Raw genomic sequence first — 19,973 nt, 5'->3', positions numbered from 1 at the left:
AAGTTTGAATGGAGAAAAACTGGAGGAAGTAAAGTGTTTTAGATATCTGGGAGTGAATCTGGGAGCAGATGGAACCATGGAAGCGGAAGTGAATCATAGGGTGGGGGAGGGGGCGAAAATCCTGGGAGCCTTGAAGAATGTTTGGAAGTCGAGAACATTATCTCAGAAAGCAAAAATGGGCATGTTTGAAGGAATAGTGGTTCCAACAATGTTGTATGGTTGCAAGGCGTGGGCTATGGATAGAGTTGTGCGCAGGAGGGTGGATGTGCTGGAAATGAGATGTTTGAGGACAATATGTGGTGTGAGGTGGTTTGATCGACTAAGTAATGTGTGGAAATAAAAAGAGCGTGATTGAGAGAGCAGAAGAGGGTGTTTTGAAATGGTTTGGGCACATGGAGAGAATGAGTGAGGAAAGATTGACCAAGAGGATATATGTGTCGGAGGTGGAGGGAATGAGGAGAAGTGGGAGACCAAATTGGAGGTGGAAAGATGGAGTGAAAAAGATTTTGAGTGATTGGGGCCTGAACATGCAGGAGGGTGAAAGGCGGGCAAGGAATAGAGTGAATTGGATCAATGTGGTATACTGGGGTCGACATGCTATCAATGGATTGAATCAGGGCATGTGAAGCATCTGGGGTAAACCATGAAAAGTTCTGTGGGGCCTGGATGTGGAAAGGGAGCTGTGGTTTCGGGCATTATTACATGACAGCTAGAGACTGAGTGTGAACGAATGGGGCCTTTGTTGTCTTTTCCTAGCGCTACCTCGCACACATGAGGGGGGAGGGGGATGTTATTCCATGTGTGGCGAGGTGGCGATGGGAATAAATAAAGGCAGACAGTATGAATTAAGTACATGTGTATATATGTATATGTCTGTGTGTGTATATATATGGGTACATTGACATGTATAGGTATGTATATATGCGTGTGGACGTGTATGTATATACATGTGTATGGGGGTGGGTTGGGCCATTTCTTTCGTCAGTTTCCTTGCCGTACCTCGCAAACGCGGGAGACAGCGACAAAGCAAAATAAATAAAATGATAAATATATATTTTGTTTTTTTCATACTATTCGCCATTGCCTACATTAGCGTGGGTATATATATGTATACGTTGAGATGTATAGGTATGTACATGTGCGTGTGTGGAAGTGTATGTATATACACACATAGTTATCCCTAGTGATAGGGGAGAAAGAATATTTCCCATGTATTCCCTGTGTGTCAGAAGGCAACTAAAAGGGGAGGGAGCGGGGGGGCTGGAAATCTTCCCCTCTCGTTTTTAATTTCCCAAAAGAAGGAACAGAGAAGGGGGCAAGAGAGGATATTCCCTCAAAGGCTCAGTCCTCTGTTCTCGACGCTACTATGCTAATGCGGGAAATGGTGAATGGTATGAAAAAAAAAAATATATATATATATGAAAAAAACACTTACCCATATCCAAACTCTTGCATTTTCTCAGTGATCTTGGTAAACACTTCATCTTTGCATGCATGAGATGATGATGCAGATGCTTGGTATTTAATATAGAGATCCAATAGATGGTTGACTGCCTCATGACTCCAGTAGATTATCTCTACATCTGCAATTTGGACAAACAAAAAAGAAAACTTTACACTGAAAAACAGGGAAATGTAGTGACTCAAAAATTTTGTTCCACAACTGCAAGCCAAAGTAAAACTATCATGACCAGATAGGACACTGAATCTGTGTGTGGATAGAAGACTGGCTCTAAATGGTAACAGAGAGGTATTGGGGAAGCATTCGACCGGCTGTACGTGTCTGGCAGATTTCCACAAGGTTCATTCCTGGGACCCTTACTTGTCATCATTAACATCAATGACCTAGAAAGGGAACTCACCAGCAGCATTTTCAATTTTGCCAACAAAATGAATTTAAGAAATAGAGCTAACTCAAAGAAGACTGATTGAGACATACTGGTAGAGTGGACAGAGATATAGCAGATGAATTTCAAAGTAGACCAATGTAAAAAGTTATGTACTTTGGTGCCAAACATATAAATCATGAGCACAAAATGCTTGGTAAATTACTACAATAAATAATAAAGAAAAGGGCCTTGAAGTGATTATCAGCAATGGCCATAAATACAACAAACAATGCCTAGCTACATATAAAAAAGCCAACAGGATATATGGTTTCATAGCTTGAAATAGAAACTAAAACATAAAGGATATCATACTCTCTACAGTGCTCTGGTTAGACCTCACTTGGATCATGCTATTCAGTCCTGGTCACCAAACCGATCAAAAACAGAAGAGAATTCAAAGAAGACCAATCATACTAATCCCTTCACTCAGAAATAAGCCGTCTCAAAATTGTTTGAGGTTACCAGCAGGATACAGCAAGGTTCTATTCTGGGACCATTACTCACTTTCCTCTTTATGAATGACTTTCCATAGGGTAAGGGCTCCAACCTTAATATGTATGCAGACAATGCAAAGGTCATGCAGGAAAAGAATATTACAGATGATTGCATCAACTTACAAGAAGAGTTTGACAGGCTCCAAAATTACTGACACATGGATGACAAAGTCTAACCCAGGCAAATGTAAAGTAATGAGGACAAGTCACAACAAAAAAAGCACTTGATATAAATATCCTGCAGGAGTGTGTGTTTGAGACAGACTTTGGAGTATACACTGGCCCTAAACTGTTGCCAGAGTCCCACCCTAGGAGAGAAGTTACGACTAAATATCTGCTAGCAAACAGCACAATGACTCTTAAGTTTCCAGATAAGAAAGTTAGGCTATCAGGTTAAGTAGGGTTGAGGGACAAGTAAATTGGGAGGTAAGTTTGAATGGAGAAAAACTGGAAGAAGTGAAGTTTTAGATATCTGGGAGTGGATTTAGCACCAGATGGAACCATGGAAGCGGAAGTGAGTCACAGGGTGGGGGAGGGGGGCGAAGATTCTGGGAGCATTGAAGAATGTGTGGAAGGCAAGAACGTTACCTTGGAAGGCAAAAATGTGTATGTTTGAAAGAGTAGTGGCTCCAACAATGTTATGTCGTTACGAGGCATGGGCTATAGATAGGGTTGTGCGGAGGAGGCTGGATATATTGGAAATGAAATGTTTGAGAACACTATGTGGTGTGAGGTGGTTTGATCGAGTAAACAATGAAAGAGTAGGAGAGATGTGTGGTAATAAAAAGAGTGTGGTTGAGAGAGCAGAAGAGGGAGTTTTGAAATGGTTTGGTCACATGGAGAGAATGAGTGAGGAAAGATTGACAAAGTGGATATATGTGTCAAAGGTAGAGGGAACAAGGAGAAGCGGGAGACCAAAGTGGAGGTGGAAGGATGGAGTAAAAAGGATTTTGAGCAATTCGGGCCTAAACATACAGGAGGGTGTAGGGCGTGCAGGGAATAGAGTGAACTGGAACAATGTGGTATACCGGGTTTAACGTGCTGTCAACGGATTGAACCAGGGCATGTGAAGCGTCTGGGGTAAACCATGGAAAGTTATGTGGGGCCTGGATGTGGAAAGGGAGCTGTGGTTTCAGTGCATGCATAAATATGTACATGTGTATATATGTATATGTCTGTGTATGTATAAGTATGTATATGATGAAATGTATATATATGTGTGTGTGTGGGCGTTTATGAATATACATATGTATGTGGGTGGGTTGTTCCATTCTTTCGTCTGTTTCCTTGCACTACCTCACTGATGCAGGAGACAGCAATTAAGTACAATGAATATAAAGAATAAGTTTCCAGATGAGGAAATATTCAACAAGCTGTTAATATCCTAAACAAGGCCATAACTAGAACATGCTTTTCAAGTTTGTTTCTGCACTTACAGAAATGCAAAAACCTTAGAGGGCAAAGGAGGGCAACAAATATGGTAGCAGAATTAAAGAAGCTGAGTTATGGAGAAGCCTCAAGGCTTTAATTCTCCCCCACCCTGGAAAAGATGATAGTGACGAGTGACCTGTTCAAAAAATAATCTTTTAAAACAGACCGATGATGTAAACAATGAACATCTCTGCATGAGAATAAGGATAGAGCCAGATGACATAACATGAAATTAAGCAAAACGTTTTTTCAAAAAGATAGAAAAAAGTATCTATAATATGAGTGGTGGATGAATGGAACAGAATGACTGACATGGTTAATGCAAAGAGCATACATAAATTTTAGAAACATTGACAGGAGAGAAATTTCAAGAGATGGGGCCCCATAAGGGTAAAACTCCCTCCCTGTACAATACAAATGGGTAATCACACACAAAGGGAGTGCAAAACAGACAGGCCCAGCAATGACTTGTCTTATGAAGTCTTCCGCTAACATTACCATTCATCATAGCACCATTCAAGTAACATGCGACATACTATCAATATGTTGTCCCATCCTAAAATAACATGAGGAGGCCCTCCCAAATTTACATTCTATGGCCTTTTTTGGCTGATGAAACTGACTGATAGAGCTAAATCACCAAAGTCTATCATTTAGTGTATATGCCTAAACACTAGCAGAAAGATAGCAAATGCTTCTATTTCTAATCAACAATAACATGATACAATCTTGTTTTGTGCCCCTAGGCCATATCTCTCAAGTTCCTTCTATATCGGATGACAGCATCTCATTACATTCACCATGATTTCCTCTATATCGGATGACAGCATCTCATTACATTCATCATGATTTCCTTTCTTCACTGTCCTTGTAATGTATCTTAATGAGTTAATAATAAACAGAAAAGTAATCTATATACAAAGGTATATTACAAATAGGTTTGCAAAATAAAAGAAAATAATGTGAAGTCATAACTCTATGATCAGAACAAGTTATCTTTAATGTACAAGATACAGCTATATACCATTAACATCAAGAGGATTCCTGATAAGGACACAGCTTCCATCCTCTTATTACGATATTTCACATTATACTAACCTCCAGTAAACTTGGAAACATCAGGACTATAGCAGACAGCTTCTTCAGTTTCCTTGACTCTTCGCATTTCCTCCATAAATGGAAAGACATTTCCCTGAACATATCCTTGACGCAACAAACCCATGTGAATTGCAATCTGTGGAAATGTCAACCATTAACCATTAACATAAACATTAATTAAGAATGAAACTGGCATGAATGGAGATGATCTCACCTGAAAAACACCCTGGTGTGCAAAATGAACATGTAAAGAGCACTTTTAAATTGTAGTAGTCCACATTTCACTTTAAAACACTGTGCCTGGGTTGAGGATCCATATAAAGGATTTTGGTAGCAGTTTTCATCCCTGGAATTAGGAATAATCAATATATAATGACAGACAGATGGCAACAAATATATTAATTCACAATACATTTCATTTATCATATGAGTAAACACTCCCACTTATTATAAGGTAGGATTTGGAAGTTGCTCTGATGCTTTGGACTACTTATCTACTCCTTATCATCTTGGTCAGTAAATGACCATATCTAATAATGAGCTGCACCAGGAGAATTTTTCAATTCATTTTTTTTTTATATTTTTTTTTTTTATTATACTTTGTCGCTGTCTCCCACGTTTGCGAGGTAGCGCAAGGAAACAGACGAAAGAAATGGCCCAACCCCCCCCCCATACACATGTATATACATACGTCCACACACGCAAATATACATACCTACACAGCTTTCCATGGTTTATCCCAGACGCTTCACATGCCTTGATTCAATCCACTGACAGCACGTCAACCCCGGTATACCACATCGCTCCAATTCACTCTATTCCTTGCCCTCCTTTCACCCTCCTGCATGCTCAGGCCCCGATCACACAAAATCTTTTTCACTCCATCTTTCCACCTCCAATTCATATAATTTTCAATTCATATAATCAGAAAAGTCAAGGGGAAAGTTGGAGGCTGTGTGAGTTACCTGTTGTCAGTTGCTATGTATGAGACAGAGTGATTCTAAGAACTGAACGCCAGCAACCCACACATAAATGAAACAAAGTGAGAAGATAGTAATCAGGGCCAATGGAGGAATGTGACAAAGTTGTGCTGATTCACTGTGACATAATCATCCCTCCTGATACCTAGGCAGTTGTACAGATGAGTATCACATTAACGATTTATAGAAAAAATTCATGTTAACAAGGTTACCTAAATTGCACCTACAAATGTGTAAATGCAGAATAGAAACACTTTATGAAGTCCCAATAGAAAACACACAAACCTTTGAGTCCATACAGACCACAAAATGTGTTAATGCAGTCCCAAACCCCCCAAAAAATAGTTCAGATCAAAAAATGTATTAATGCACGTGTGACTATAAAAAACTACACCCAAAATTTGAGATAAAAAGAGCCACAAGAAAGTTAAAGCAATCCCAACCACAAAACGTGGATATTTTCCAGTTTAATTTGGCTACTGAGCATTTTTGTGTGTAGTTTGTGTAGATATTAGGAAGACAGGACAGAGTTTAAGAGTTTTGCATCACAACAGCCCACCTATTGAGATGATATAATTAGTCCCACAATAAAAGTATAATACTGTAGCCTGCCAAGTTTTGCTAGGTCTAGTTAATGGCAGAAGCATAAAAGCAACCTGCTTTCAAGACTGAAACCAAAATAATACATACAGAAGAAAGACACCCAACAGCAGAGTATAAAGAAGTGCTACATAACTCAAGTGGTATCAATGAGAAAGCTTACTCAATTCAATGTTTACACATCTTTTGCTTTTGTTCTTACTAATCTTCATATTTTTTACAAATCCCACTTATCAATTAGCAGGAATAGTACACTTTTCACATCTCTTGTATCTGTTTCTAAATTAGCACTGCCCTCTATTTACTAACCTCAGGAACATCACGCTTTGGATATCCTGTAGCAGCATAAGCCTTGGCTACCTGAAGCCACAGGTCACTAACTTGGTGGCTTAAGTTCTGGTTGACATGGGACTCCAAAACATCTGGATAGACATGTAACAGTGCTCTCGACTCTTCTGATGACCACAGCTGTTGACTCACCTCTGTAAAGTTCTTAAAATAATGTACTTACTAAAGTCACTTGTATATTTCTGGTACACATTATATCAATTGATCAACCTTCTTGTATGGACCAGAATGAACAAAAGTTCACAAAAGACAAAGACATAAAAAATTACCTTTTATGACATTGTTTAAAATATCCCTGGACACACAAGCATAAATTTGTAAGTAAATTTACACATACATGCACAAATGAGTGAGCTCTGTCTTGGAAAGATGTGAAGGCAGGGTAGAATGCTTGAATCTAGACTGCCAGAAATTATTTGACACTAAACTGCATGGAAGGCTGAATCATCAGGCAGGAATAAGGGGGAGACTCCTTCAATGGACAGATTATATAAGTGGGCTGAGGTCATTAGCAGAGTGCCTCAAGGTTCTATTCTGGGACCATTACTCTTCTTGATCTATGTTAATGACTTGCCTAAGGGTATGGACTCCCCAAGTCTAGTTTCGGGTAATAAAAAGATCAAGAGGGAAGTAAAAACTGTGAAAGACTGTATCACCTTACAAGAGAGCTTTGACAAACTTCAAAGTCTGTCACATACATAGTTGATGAATTTCAACTCGAGTAAATGTAGTGTAACACGAAAGTAATGAAAAAAATGCCTCAATATGATTATCAAGCAGGTAAAAAGCTGTAGGAATATATGTGAAAGAAAGACTTGGGAGTTGATCTTGTCCCAAACCTGTCACCAGAGTCACATTTTGGCAAATAGTTTAGGAGACCAACTAATAAGGATACCAATGGTCTGCTGGCAAATATATGATTAGCTTTCAAGTTCAGGATTAAGGAATTTTACAGCAAGCTAGTCATATCATACAAAAAACAAAACTAAAACAAGCTTCTCAAGTTTGGTCATCATACTTGCAGAAGCATAAAAGAAGGCCCAGAGGAGCACAAAGAAGAGAAGAATGTACAGTGTGACTTGAATGCAACACTCCCCCCTCATTTCACTATACCATTCACTTTGACTCTCATTCCACAAGCCACCATGCCCCATACACATCATATTAACCAGTCAGTCATCTAATTTGATGGTCCTTTGAAATATGCAATTTTTCTCTTTTCACACCTTCTTTGGCTGTTATCACTGACCTAATCACTATCCTCACTACTGCTTCTCTCTCTTCTCTTGTTCTTCTTACTCTAGCCACCTCTTTCCTAACATTTTCTGATTTTCTCTGAGGTTCATCAATGTTACCCCATGACCCTCTCATCTCTCATACCTTTCCCTAAACCCTCTGCCACTTTCTCTTGTCTTCCTAATCATCTGCAGTCCTTCCATACAGGTACTATCCATACATTCCCCTTTTCTCTTTCATTTGTGACTATGGCTTTTGCCAATGAATGAAAGATTTTTTTTTTTTTTTTTTTTTTGCTTTGTCGCTGTCTCCCGCGTTTGCGAGGTAGCGCAAGGAAACAGACGAAAGAAATGGCCCAACCCACCCCCATACACATGTATATACACACGTCCACACATGCAAATATACATACCTACACAGCTTTCCATGGTTTACCCCAGACGCTTCACATGCCTTGATTCAATCCACTGACAGCACGTCAACCCCGGTATGCCACATCGCTCCAATTCACTCTATTCCTTGCCCTCCTTTCACCCTCCTGCATGTTCAGGCCCCGATCACACAAAATCTTTTTCACTCCATCTTTCCACCTCCAATTTGGTCTCCCTCCTCCTCGTTCCCTCCACCTCCGACACATATATCCTCTTGGTCAATCTTTCCTCACTCATTCTCTCCATGTGCCCGAACCATTTCAAAACCCCCTCTTCTGCTCTCTCAACCACGCTCTTTTTATTTCCACACATCTCTCTTACCCTTACGTTACTTACTCGATCAAACCACCTCACACCACACATTGTCCTCAAACATCTCATTTCCAGCACATCCATCCTCCTGCGCACAACTCTATCCATAGCCCACGCCTCGCAACCATACAACATTGTTGGAACCACTATTCCTTCAAACATACCCATTTTTGCTTTCCGAGATAATGTTCTCGACTTCCACACATTCTTCAAGGCTCCCAGAATTTTCGCCCCCTCCCCCACCCTATGATCCACTTCCGCTTCCATGGTTCCATCCGCTGCCAGATCCACTCCCAGATATCTAAAACACTTCACTTCCTCCAGTTTTTCTCCATTTAAACTCACCTCCCAATTGACTTGACCCTCAACCCTACTGTACCTAATAACCTTGCTCTTATTCACATTTACTCTTAACTTTCTTCTTTCACACACTTTACCAAACTCAGTCACCAGCTTTTTCTGCAGTTTCTCACATGAATCAGCCACCAGCGCTGTATCATCAGCGAACAACAACTGACTCACTTCCCAAGCTCTCTCATCCACAACAGACTTCATACTTGCCCCTCTTTCCAAAACTCTTGCATTCACCTCCCTAACAACCCCATCCATAAACAAATTAAACAACCATGGAGACATCACACACCCCTGCCGCAAACCTACATTCACTGAGAACCAATCACTTTCCTCTCTTCCTACACGTACACATGCCTTACATCCTCGATAAAAACTTTTCACTGCTTCTAACAACTTACCTCCCACACCATATATTCTTAATACCTTCCACAGAGCATCTCTATCAACTCTATCATATGCCTTCTCCAGATCCATAAATGCTACATACAAATCCATGATATATCAAGTTATATACTGTTGACTACTTAGTCAGGCCATCCAGCATTTGTATGGCCAAAAGTGAGGCATCTAAGGAGTGGTAGAAACCATTTATAATCCAACTATATAATGGCAAGGAAAACAAAATGGAATACTTGAATTACTGCATTAAAAGTCCATTGAGTATACCTAAAAAGGTGTAAAATGAGAGTAGTGACTGAATGGGAGGTGGCATGCATAAATCATCTGACCAGAGAGGAAAGGTGTGGCTTCAGGAGAAGCACAGAATGTCCAGACCGTGTCTGCTCTAAATAATTTGTTTGACAAATACTAGGAGATAAAGAGTGAATTGTATGTGGAATTTTTGGATCTAGAGAAAGAAAGAAGCTATGAATATATGGGTCAAATAGAAAATTATCAAATGCAGTTTTAGAGTGAGAGGCAGCGCTGTGGTATGCTGAGAGTAGTGGGTACAGGAGGTGACTCAATCGATGTATGTAGATGACAACTTTGGTGGCAGACTCAAGAAAGAAAGTCCAAAAGCTGGTGACAATCTTTGAGAAAGATTTGAAAAAAGAAAGTTTCTTGGGTAAGGCCCATTCCTTGCAACAATATATGGGTTTCTGTAATACAGTTCGGCTGCCTTAACTAGATAGGACCGTCAAACATCTGTCTTCTAAGCTTCAAAGGCAAGATATAAATCATGAACATTTACCATACCTATGTATAGTACAGCGTTCTTAAAGACAATGAATGAAAACTTACGGAGCCTTAAACGGAATTTCCTTCTGATCCTCATTTCCACTGTTCTAGAAGTTTGTATGTGTGGCCAACGACCATATACTCCATAAATCTCAGCCAGTTCACGGTAGTATGGAACATCTCGGCGTATAGCTCCTGGCAGACTATTGTGGTATTGACATTTCTCAAACCCTTTAATCATGCCATTCAGAATCTCCTTCAGCTTAAAAGTTGTGAAGCTAAACCCAACATCTTCTAGTTTCTGAAGAAAGAGTAATGGTTACCTATGAAAGTATATTTCCAATCTAACTAGTCTTAAAAGTAGAAAGACAATACTGTATATTATCTGTAACTAAAGCAAAATAATCTACTAAGGACTAGCATGTTGTTTGTTTGATTAACTTCACATTCAAGAATAATACAAATAAAACAAAACATACATATTTTTCATTTATGCCTTACTCCCTTTCCTTCATTCAAAAGTAACATCAGGAACAAAATACACAACAGCCTCATTTGCACACAACCAGTCTCTAATTGATGTATAATGCACAAAAACCAGAGACTATCAACCACAGTAAAGCACCACAGACTATTCCAAGGCTTGCCCTGACCACTTCATATGTCTTGGTTCAGCTAATTAATGGCACATCACCTCCCACATACTACATTACTTCAACTCTTCTATCTAACATACACCTTTCACCCCACTGAGTGAGTGTTCAGACTCCACCTCCCCATAGCTTCCATGGTTTCCCCAAAGAATAAGGAAAATAGTTAAAAGATAAGCATCACATTGAGAAAAATAATGTGATGGGAAAGATACCACAAAAAACAGAGTATGAACAGGAAAAAGAAAATGGAAGAAGAAAAAGAGCAATTTTCAGGAAAGAAATAAGAGAGCCAGAGGAAAAAGCATGACATGCAGACAGGGAAATCAAGGAATCTCATAAAAGAGAAAAAGGGAATAATCCAGTCACACGACTGGCAGCCTATGTAAACAGTGAAATCAAGGAATCTCATAAAAGAGATAAGGGATTAATCCATTCTCTGTCACAAGACAGCCTATGTAACAAACCAACATTGCAAAAATTAACATAATGAGCATCTGCTTACAGGAGTTTGACAAAGACCAATTGTGACCTCTGTACGGAGCATGGGAGAACTTGGCAATGACATTGGCACTGTCACAATAAAAGCAGCGTTTCTGATCCACTAAATCATCTATTTTCTAATTTCTGAACCAGGGCATGTGAAGCATCCAGGGTAAACCATGGAAAGGTCTGTAAGGCCTAGTTGTGAATAGGTAGCTGTGGTTTTGGTGCAGTACACATAACGGCTAGAGAACGGATAGGAGCAGATGTGATCTTTCTGTATCTGTTCCTGGCACTACCTTCCATGGGAATTGATCAAATATAATTAAAAAATTGATAAATAAAAACATGCATCTAAAAATATGCCTATCTTCTTGAGTAAGGTATTTCTCTGTCACCCCTATTACTTGCTTTTACATAATCCAAATGCTACTTACAAGTCACTCTCTTCTTCCAGGTGTTGCCAACATAAATTCTACAATAACAGATATATGAAGTTACTGTACACATGCGCTCTACCTCCCATGAAACTACATCATTCCTCCACAGTACAGTAAACCCTCAATTTAATGGACCCCGACATAACGGATTTCGGATTTAACAGAACAGGCAAATAATAGTGCATTAATTAACAATAATTCAAAATATAAGAAAAGATTAAAAATCTCAAACGCTACACCATGCACATTTCATATCGCACTTGTTTTTGGTAGCATGGGGTATACTCACTTTGTTTCAGTCTCAGTCTGCCTCAAGCTATCGTGCTGTCAGGCTGTATACAGAGAATTGTGACTTTATCTAGATAATAACTTTGCAGTCCTTACAATTCAAAATGGAATCAAGTGATAGAGGAGTCAAAAGCAGGCATGTGAACTGTATATTGTATTAAAGAATGACCCATAGGTTACATTCACTTTATTGGACTTTCAGCATCAACGGACACCCTCCCCATTAGTCCGTTATATCAAGGGTTTACTGTAATCTACTCTGTGCTACCAAACAGCTAATCTACCATCAGATTTAGCAGCCAGTTCTTTGCTGTCATATCTAGATATCTGAAAAACTAAGACAGTTTTGAGAAAACTAGATACCCTAATCAATTATCATTTATACATCTATCCTGAAATGAACATAATCGTATTCCCTTCACTTATTATAAACACTTAGCTCTATAAATGAAAAATAATATATTACCTGTGTTATTTCATCCCAAAGAACACTATTATCAACAGCAGGATCCATAAAACGACCAATACAGTCTTTATATGCTTGGAGAAGTGTTCTTGAACCGCTGGTTGGAAAACGCTCTGAAAACGGAAACATGCAATATGTAACAAAGAATATCTTCTTCCAATACCTAACTGAATTTCCCATCTTAGTGAGGTGGCATAAGGAACATACGAAGAATGGCTTCATTTTCTATGGTCCGTTTCCTAGGTGTCAAGAATAATATACTAAAATCAGGTAACACCCATAGCCATGTCAAACAGATTATTCCATGGTCTACCCTGAAACCTTCCTAAGCTTTGGTTCAGCCCACTGGCAGCACATCACTCCAAAAGACTACAAATCAAATTCATTCTATCCACAACATACCTCATCCTCCTAAAATGTTCAGGCCCCCAATACCCCTGTACCTCCTTTATACCATCCATCCTTCTAGGTTTTCCTCCTTCTTGCTCCTTTCACTTCTGAAACTTATATCTTTATTCAGTCTGTCTTTACTTGTCCTCTCCATGTGCCCATACCATTTCAGAACACCTTGATCAGCACTGTCAATAAGACTGCACTTACTACCAAATTTCTCTGTGACCCAGTCATTCCTTCCATAATCAACCCTCCTCACAATGCATATCCTCATGCAGTTTATTTCCAACTTATCCAACTCTTTCTTTTAAAATTTGAAATTCACAAGCAGACAACACTGTTGGGACTACTATAACTTCAAAACCCTATATCCTTTCATAGAGGCATTATTACATATTTTGTTTCTTTATACTTAAATCTCTATTTAAAATCAACCAGAAAGCTGATTAGATTATTTTTCACATAAACATCAAAATCATCTAAGAAGCTGATTACGATATTTTTCATACAAACATCTCAATCAGCCTAAGCTATTCATGGAAGTGATACCATACAAAAGTATGATTTCCCTGTTTCAGCCATCTTTCTGAAGTGATACCATAAAAAAGTCCCATTTCCCTGTTTCAGCCATCTTTCTATCTTTAATCAATGAACAGGCTCAAATAATGTTTTCCTTAACTCAAAAATGATAATGCAACATAACCTATCCTAGTCAGAGTACCTTTTATTTTCTCTCGTCCTATTCCAGTTCCACATCTACTGAATCTGTTCATAACATTCAAATACAGTCTTCTTTCTTATAAAACAATTGTTAATTGCTGTTCATATACAAATGCCAAAAAATATACCTTATATTCTTTCTTTTATATCCATCCGCCTCCCACCTAAGATAGGCTGCATCAAAAAAGAACAACGGCCCACCTAAATACATCCTCTCCCAAACAGTCAAGCACAATGCACCTAAACCAAAGCCCACCCTCCACAGTCAAGTCCTGATGTGCCTAGAAATCTCATGTGTGCCCACTTTTTCTTATTTCAGGCAAGAATTTGGGCTTTCTCCTCCTTAGAAATATAAGAGCCATCCATCTTGAGGTACAAGTAGAAGAAATACAGCACCCAGAAGAGAAATTATCAAAATGAAGAGGCAGCCAAGAGAAGTAAAGAAAGAACATCCTTCCTTAAAGATAACCTGTGGCACACTGAGGCAGGCTGAGGATGCTCACGTCATACAGTATTAGATACACAAGTCTCAGCAATCACATCTACAATGATTTAACCCTGACAGCATCATATGCTTGTACCCACAATAAAACTTAGCCATATATTGCCTCAGAAAATACATGGGGGAGAAAAGGCTTTTTGCAGACACTGTAATAACAATATTAAATAATAACAAACGCGGGAGACAGCGACAAAGTATAATAATAATAATAATAATAATTAATGAAAATAATTTTTTTTTTTTTTGCTTTGTCGCTGTCTCCCGCGTTTGCGAGGTAGCGCAAAGAAACAGACGAAAGAAATGGCCCAACCCACCCCCATACACATGTATATACATACACGTCCACACACGCAAATATACATACCTACACAGCTTTCCATGGTTTACCCCAGACGCTTCACATGCCCTGATTCAATCCACTGACAGCACGTCAACCCCGGTATACCACATCGATCCAATTCACTCTATTCCTTGCCCTCCTTTCACCCTCCTGCATGTTCAGGCCCCGATCACACAAAATCTTTTTCACTCCATCTTTCCACCTCCAATTTGGTCTCCCACTTCTCCTCGTTCCCTTCACCTCCGACACATATATCCTCTTGGTCAATCTTTCCTCACTCATTCTCTCCATGTGCCCAAACCATTTCAAAACACCCTCTTCTGCTCTCTCAACCACGCTCTTTTTATTTCCACACATCTCTCTTACCCTTACGTTACTTACTCGATCAAACCACCTTACACCACACATTGTCCTCAAACATCTCATTTCCAGCACATCCATCCTCCTGCGCACAACTCTATCCATAGTCCACGCCTCGCAACCATACAACATTGTTGGAACCACTATTCCTTCAAACATACCCATTTTTGCTTTCCGAGATAATGTTCTCGACTTCCACACATTCTTCAAGGCTCCCAGGATTTTCGCCCCCTCCCCCACCCTATGATCCACTTCCGCTTCCATGGTTCCATCCGCTGCCAGATCCACTCCCAGATATCTAAAACACTTTACTTCCTCCAGTTTTTCTCCATTCAAACTTACCTCCCAATTGACTTGACCCTCAACCCTACTGTACCTAATAACCTTGCTCTTATTCACATTTACTCTTAACTTTCTTCTTCCACACACTTTACCAAACTCAGTCACCAGCTTCTGCAGTTTCTCACATGAATCAGCCACCAGCGCTGTATCATCAGCGAACAACAACTGACTCACTTCCCAAGCTCTCTCATCCACAACAGACTTCATACTTGCCCCTCTTTCCAAAACTCTTGCATTCACCTCCCTAACAACCCCATCCATAAACAAATTAAACAACCATGGAGACATCACACACCCCTGCCGCAAACCTACATTCACTGAGAACCAATCACTTTCCTCTCTTCCTAAACGTACACATGCCTTACATCCTCGATAAAAACTTTTCACTGCTTCTAACAACTTGCCTCCCACACCATATATTCTTAATACCTTCCACAGAGCATCTCTATCAACTCTATCATATGCCTTGTCCAGATCCATAAATGCTACATACAAATCCATTTGCTTTTCTAAGTATTTCTCACATACATTCTTCAAAGCAAACACCTGATCCACACATCCTCTACCACTTCTGAAACCACACTGCTCTTCCCCAATCTGATGCTCTGTACATGCCTTCACCCTCTCAATCAATACCCTCCCATATAATTTACCAGGAATACTCAACAAACTTATACCTCTGAAATTTCAGCACTCACTCTTATCCCCTTTGCCTTTGTACAATGGCACTATGCACGCATTCCGCCAATCCTCAGGCACCTCACCATGAGTCATACATACATTAAATAACCTTACCAACCAGTCAATAATACAGACACCCCCTTTTTTAATAAATTCCACTGCAATACCATCCAAACCTGCTGCCTTGCCGGCTTTCATCTTCCGCAAAGCTTTTACTACCTCTTCTCTGTTTACCAAATCATTTTCCCTAACCCTCTCACTTTGCACACCACCTCGACCAAAACACCCTATATCTGCCACTCTATCATCAAACACATTCAACAAACCTTCAAAATACTCACTCCATCTCCTTCTCACATCATCACTACATGTTATCACCTCTCCATTTGCGCCCTTCACTGAAGTTCCCATTTGCTCCCTTGTCTTACCCACTTTATTTACCTCCTTCCAGAACATCTTTTTATTCTCCCTAAAATTTAATGATACTCTCTCACCCCAACTCTTATTTGCCCTCTTTTTCAACTCTTGCACCTTTCTCTTGACCTCCTGTCCCTTTCTTTTATACATCTCCCACTCAATTGCATTTTTTCCCTGCAAAAATCGTCCAAATGCCTCTCTATTCTCTTTCACTAATAATCTTACTTCTTCATCCCACCACTCACTACCCTTTCTAATCAACTCACCTCCCACTCTTCTCATGCCACAAGCATCTTTTGCGCAATCCATCACTGATTCCCTAAATACATCCCATTCCTCCCCCACTCCCCTTACTTCCATTGTTCTCACCTTTTTCCATTCTGTACTCAGTCTCTCCTGGTACTTCCTCACACAAGTCTCCTTCCCAAGCTCACTTACTCTCACCACCCTCTTCACCCCAACATTCACTCTTCTTTTCTGAAAACCCATACAAATCTTCACTTTAGCCTCCAGAAGATAACAATCAGACATCCCTCCAGTTGCACCTCTCAGCACATGAACATCCAAAAGTCTCTCTTTCATGCGCCTGTCAATTAACACGTAATCCAATAACGCTCTCTGGCCATCTCTCCTACTTACATAAGTATACTTAAGTATATCTCGCTTTTTAAACCAGGTATTCCCAATCACCAGTCCTTTTTCAGCACATAAATCTACAAGCTCTTCACCATTTCCATTTACAACACTGAACACCCCATGTATACCAATTATTCCCTCAACTGCCACATTACTCACCTTTGCATTCAAATCACCCATCACTATAACCCAGTCATGTGCATCAAAACCACTAACACACTCATTCAGCTGCTCCCAAAACACTTGCCTCTCATGATCTTTCTTCTCATGCCCAGGTGCATATGCACCAATAATCACCCATCTCTCTCCATCAACTTTCAGTTTTACCCATATTAATCGAGAATTTACTTTCTTACATTCTATCACATACTCCCACAACTCCTGTTTCAGGAGTACTGCTACTCCTTCCCTTGCTCTTGTCCTCTCACTAACCCCTGACTTTACTCCCAAGACATTCCCAAACCACTCTTCCCCTTTACCCTTGAGCTTCGTTTCACTCAGAGCCAAAACATCCAGGTTCCTTTCCTCAAACATACTGCCTATCTCTCCTTTTTTCACATCTTGGTTACATCCACACACATTTAGACACCCCAGTCTGAGCCTTCGAGAAGGATGAGCACTCCCCGGGTGACTCCTTCTGTTTCCCATTTTAGAAAGTTAAAAAAAATACAAGGAGGGGAGGATTTCTGGCCCCCCGCTCCCGTCCCCTCTAGTCGCCTTCTATGACACGCGAGGAATGCGTGGGAAGTATTCTTTCACCCCTATTCCCAGGGATAATTGTGCGCAGGAGGATGGATGTGCTGGAAATGAGATGTTTGAGGACAATGTGTGGTGTGAGGTGGTTTGATCGAGTAAGTAACGTAAGGGCAAGAGAGATGTGTGGAAATAAAAAGAGCGTGGTTGAGAGAGCAGAAGAGGGTGTTTTGAAATGGTTTGGTCACATGGAGAGAATGAGTGAAGAAAGATTGACCAAGAGGATATATGTGTCGGAGGTGGAGGGAACGAGGAGAAGAGGGAGACCAAATTGGAGGTGGAAAGATGGAGTGAAAAAGATTTTGTGTGATCGGGGCCTGAACATGCAGGAGGGTGAAAGGAGGGCAAGGAATAGAGTGAATTGGAGCGATGTGGTATACCAGGGTTGACGTGCTGTCAGTGGATTGAATCAAGGCATGTGAAGCGTCTGGGGTAAACCATGGAAAGCTGTGTAGGTATGTATATTTGCGTGTGTGGACGTATGTATATACATGTGTATGGGGGTGGGTTGGGCCATTTCTTTCGTCTGTTTCCTTGCGCTACCTCGCAAACGCGGGAGACAGCGAAAAAAAAAAAAAAATAATAATAATAATAATAATAATATTATTATCATATATCCCTGGGGATAGGGGAGAAAGAATACTTCCTACATATTCCCTGTGTGTTGCAGAGGGCAACTAAAAGGGGAGGGAGTGGGTGGCAGGAAATCCTCCCTCCCATTTTCTAATTTTCCAAAAGGGGGAACAGAGATGGGGCCCAACTGAGGCTATTCCCTCTACAACTCAATCCTCTGTTCTTAATGCTACCTCACTAATGTGAGAAATGGCGAATATGTATGAAAAAAAATAATAATAAACCCTTTTCCTATTTCTGCACTGTCCACAAAAGTAGAAAATACAAATGGTTTCAGACGAATAGACAGATACAAATATAATGAAAGGATAAGAGAATAAGTGAATGAACGATAAAAAGATAAACAGAAACAAGACAACTAGGCATCCTTGTCCTGTGCTGGCTGACAAGATAAATACCCACCATGTTATAGGCCTGTATACTCTACAACCTACATACTTTTACACTTGATCTACCTGATGCAAATGTAATTAATGATATAAAACAGATAGCATGTACCATAATACATAGGATTTACCTAACATAAAAAAGTAATGATAATACAAAGAGACACACATCACAAAGCCTCTTACCCATTATTACTGACCGTCCTTTCTTCTTCTCATAATTATGTCGACGTTGAGGCACATACTTCACCAGCTCCTCCAAATCTTTTTTGTATGCTACAGACCGTGGTTCTACATTTGGTAAAACATTGTGGTCTACCATTGTTTTATAAAGGGTCACCATATTTCGCCATCTTCCTTCAACCATATTCATTGTGAATCTGCAAGACAATTTTTTTTGTATTAAGTACAGCACATTCTGTCCACAAACATACAATCTCTCTGTGTCATATGTAACAACTGACAATACTTAACTCACACAGCTCATTCTTTGTAACTCTAGATTTTCCTGTGGTGAGCACTATACACTAGCCCTGCCTTTTGGTAAAATGGTAGGAGCAGTAGATAGAAGTAGTAGGTAGGAACATAGAAGTAGTCATTATGAACAATAAGTAGGAGCCTATGTAAACACTGCACTAGAGTTGCCCCCTGCCAGTAGCCTGTTAAGGGTGAGGCACTAAAGGCTAAGAAGTAGCACTGGAGTTCTCCAGTTATGGAGACTTGCTATGGCCACCCCTTTGAGGGAGTTCCAATTGGAACTGGTGTCAGATATAGAAGTACAGCATGAAGAAATGGTATTATTCAAATTCATTGGATAAACTTTAACAGTCTCAGTCTACTGGCATCTAAATGTGCTGTAGAGGTTGTCACAAAATACATACTGCTAGTCTATACCATCTGCAAGCACACCATCATATTTTCCTGACGGTATCTATTCATCAAAGATAAGCTAGTCATACCATATAAAATTCAGCTCTCCCATTACATAAGTATACAAGTATTCTGATCATAGCCATTAAGAATGTGGTTCACCACAGTGTTTGAAGTCCAATAAAAATACTGCCTATGGGTTGAATATTACCAGTTACTGCCAAAGAATGAAAATGTCACAGGCAGTTACTAATTTATACA

The 19,973-nt window shown here is 39.9% G+C and overlaps 1 protein-coding gene across 3 annotated transcripts in view; it reads right to left on the bottom strand.

The window, feature by feature from the left end:
- Positions 1–19,973, bottom strand: part of LOC139753454 (uncharacterized) — a 56,988-nt gene that overhangs the window by 20,819 nt on the left and 16,196 nt on the right. For all 3 annotated transcript variants that reach the window (XM_071669982.1, XM_071669983.1, XM_071669984.1), the window contains 6 exons: positions 19,029–19,222; positions 12,680–12,792; positions 10,416–10,653; positions 6,802–6,974; positions 4,913–5,048; positions 1,436–1,583 (listed from right to left, as the gene is read on the bottom strand). In XM_071669982.1, coding sequence (XP_071526083.1) covers positions 1,436–1,583; positions 4,913–5,048; positions 6,802–6,974; positions 10,416–10,653; positions 12,680–12,792; positions 19,029–19,222 — 1,002 coding nt within the window. The remainder of the gene's footprint in view (positions 1–1,435; positions 1,584–4,912; positions 5,049–6,801; positions 6,975–10,415; positions 10,654–12,679; positions 12,793–19,028; positions 19,223–19,973) is intronic.

The sequence above is a fragment of the Panulirus ornatus genome, chromosome 14 (assembly GCF_036320965.1).
Source record: "Panulirus ornatus isolate Po-2019 chromosome 14, ASM3632096v1, whole genome shotgun sequence".
Lineage (NCBI taxonomy): Eukaryota > Metazoa > Arthropoda > Malacostraca > Decapoda > Palinuridae > Panulirus > Panulirus ornatus.
Note: the sequence above shows the minus strand (reverse complement) of the source record. Positions and strands in the feature narration are given on the sequence as shown.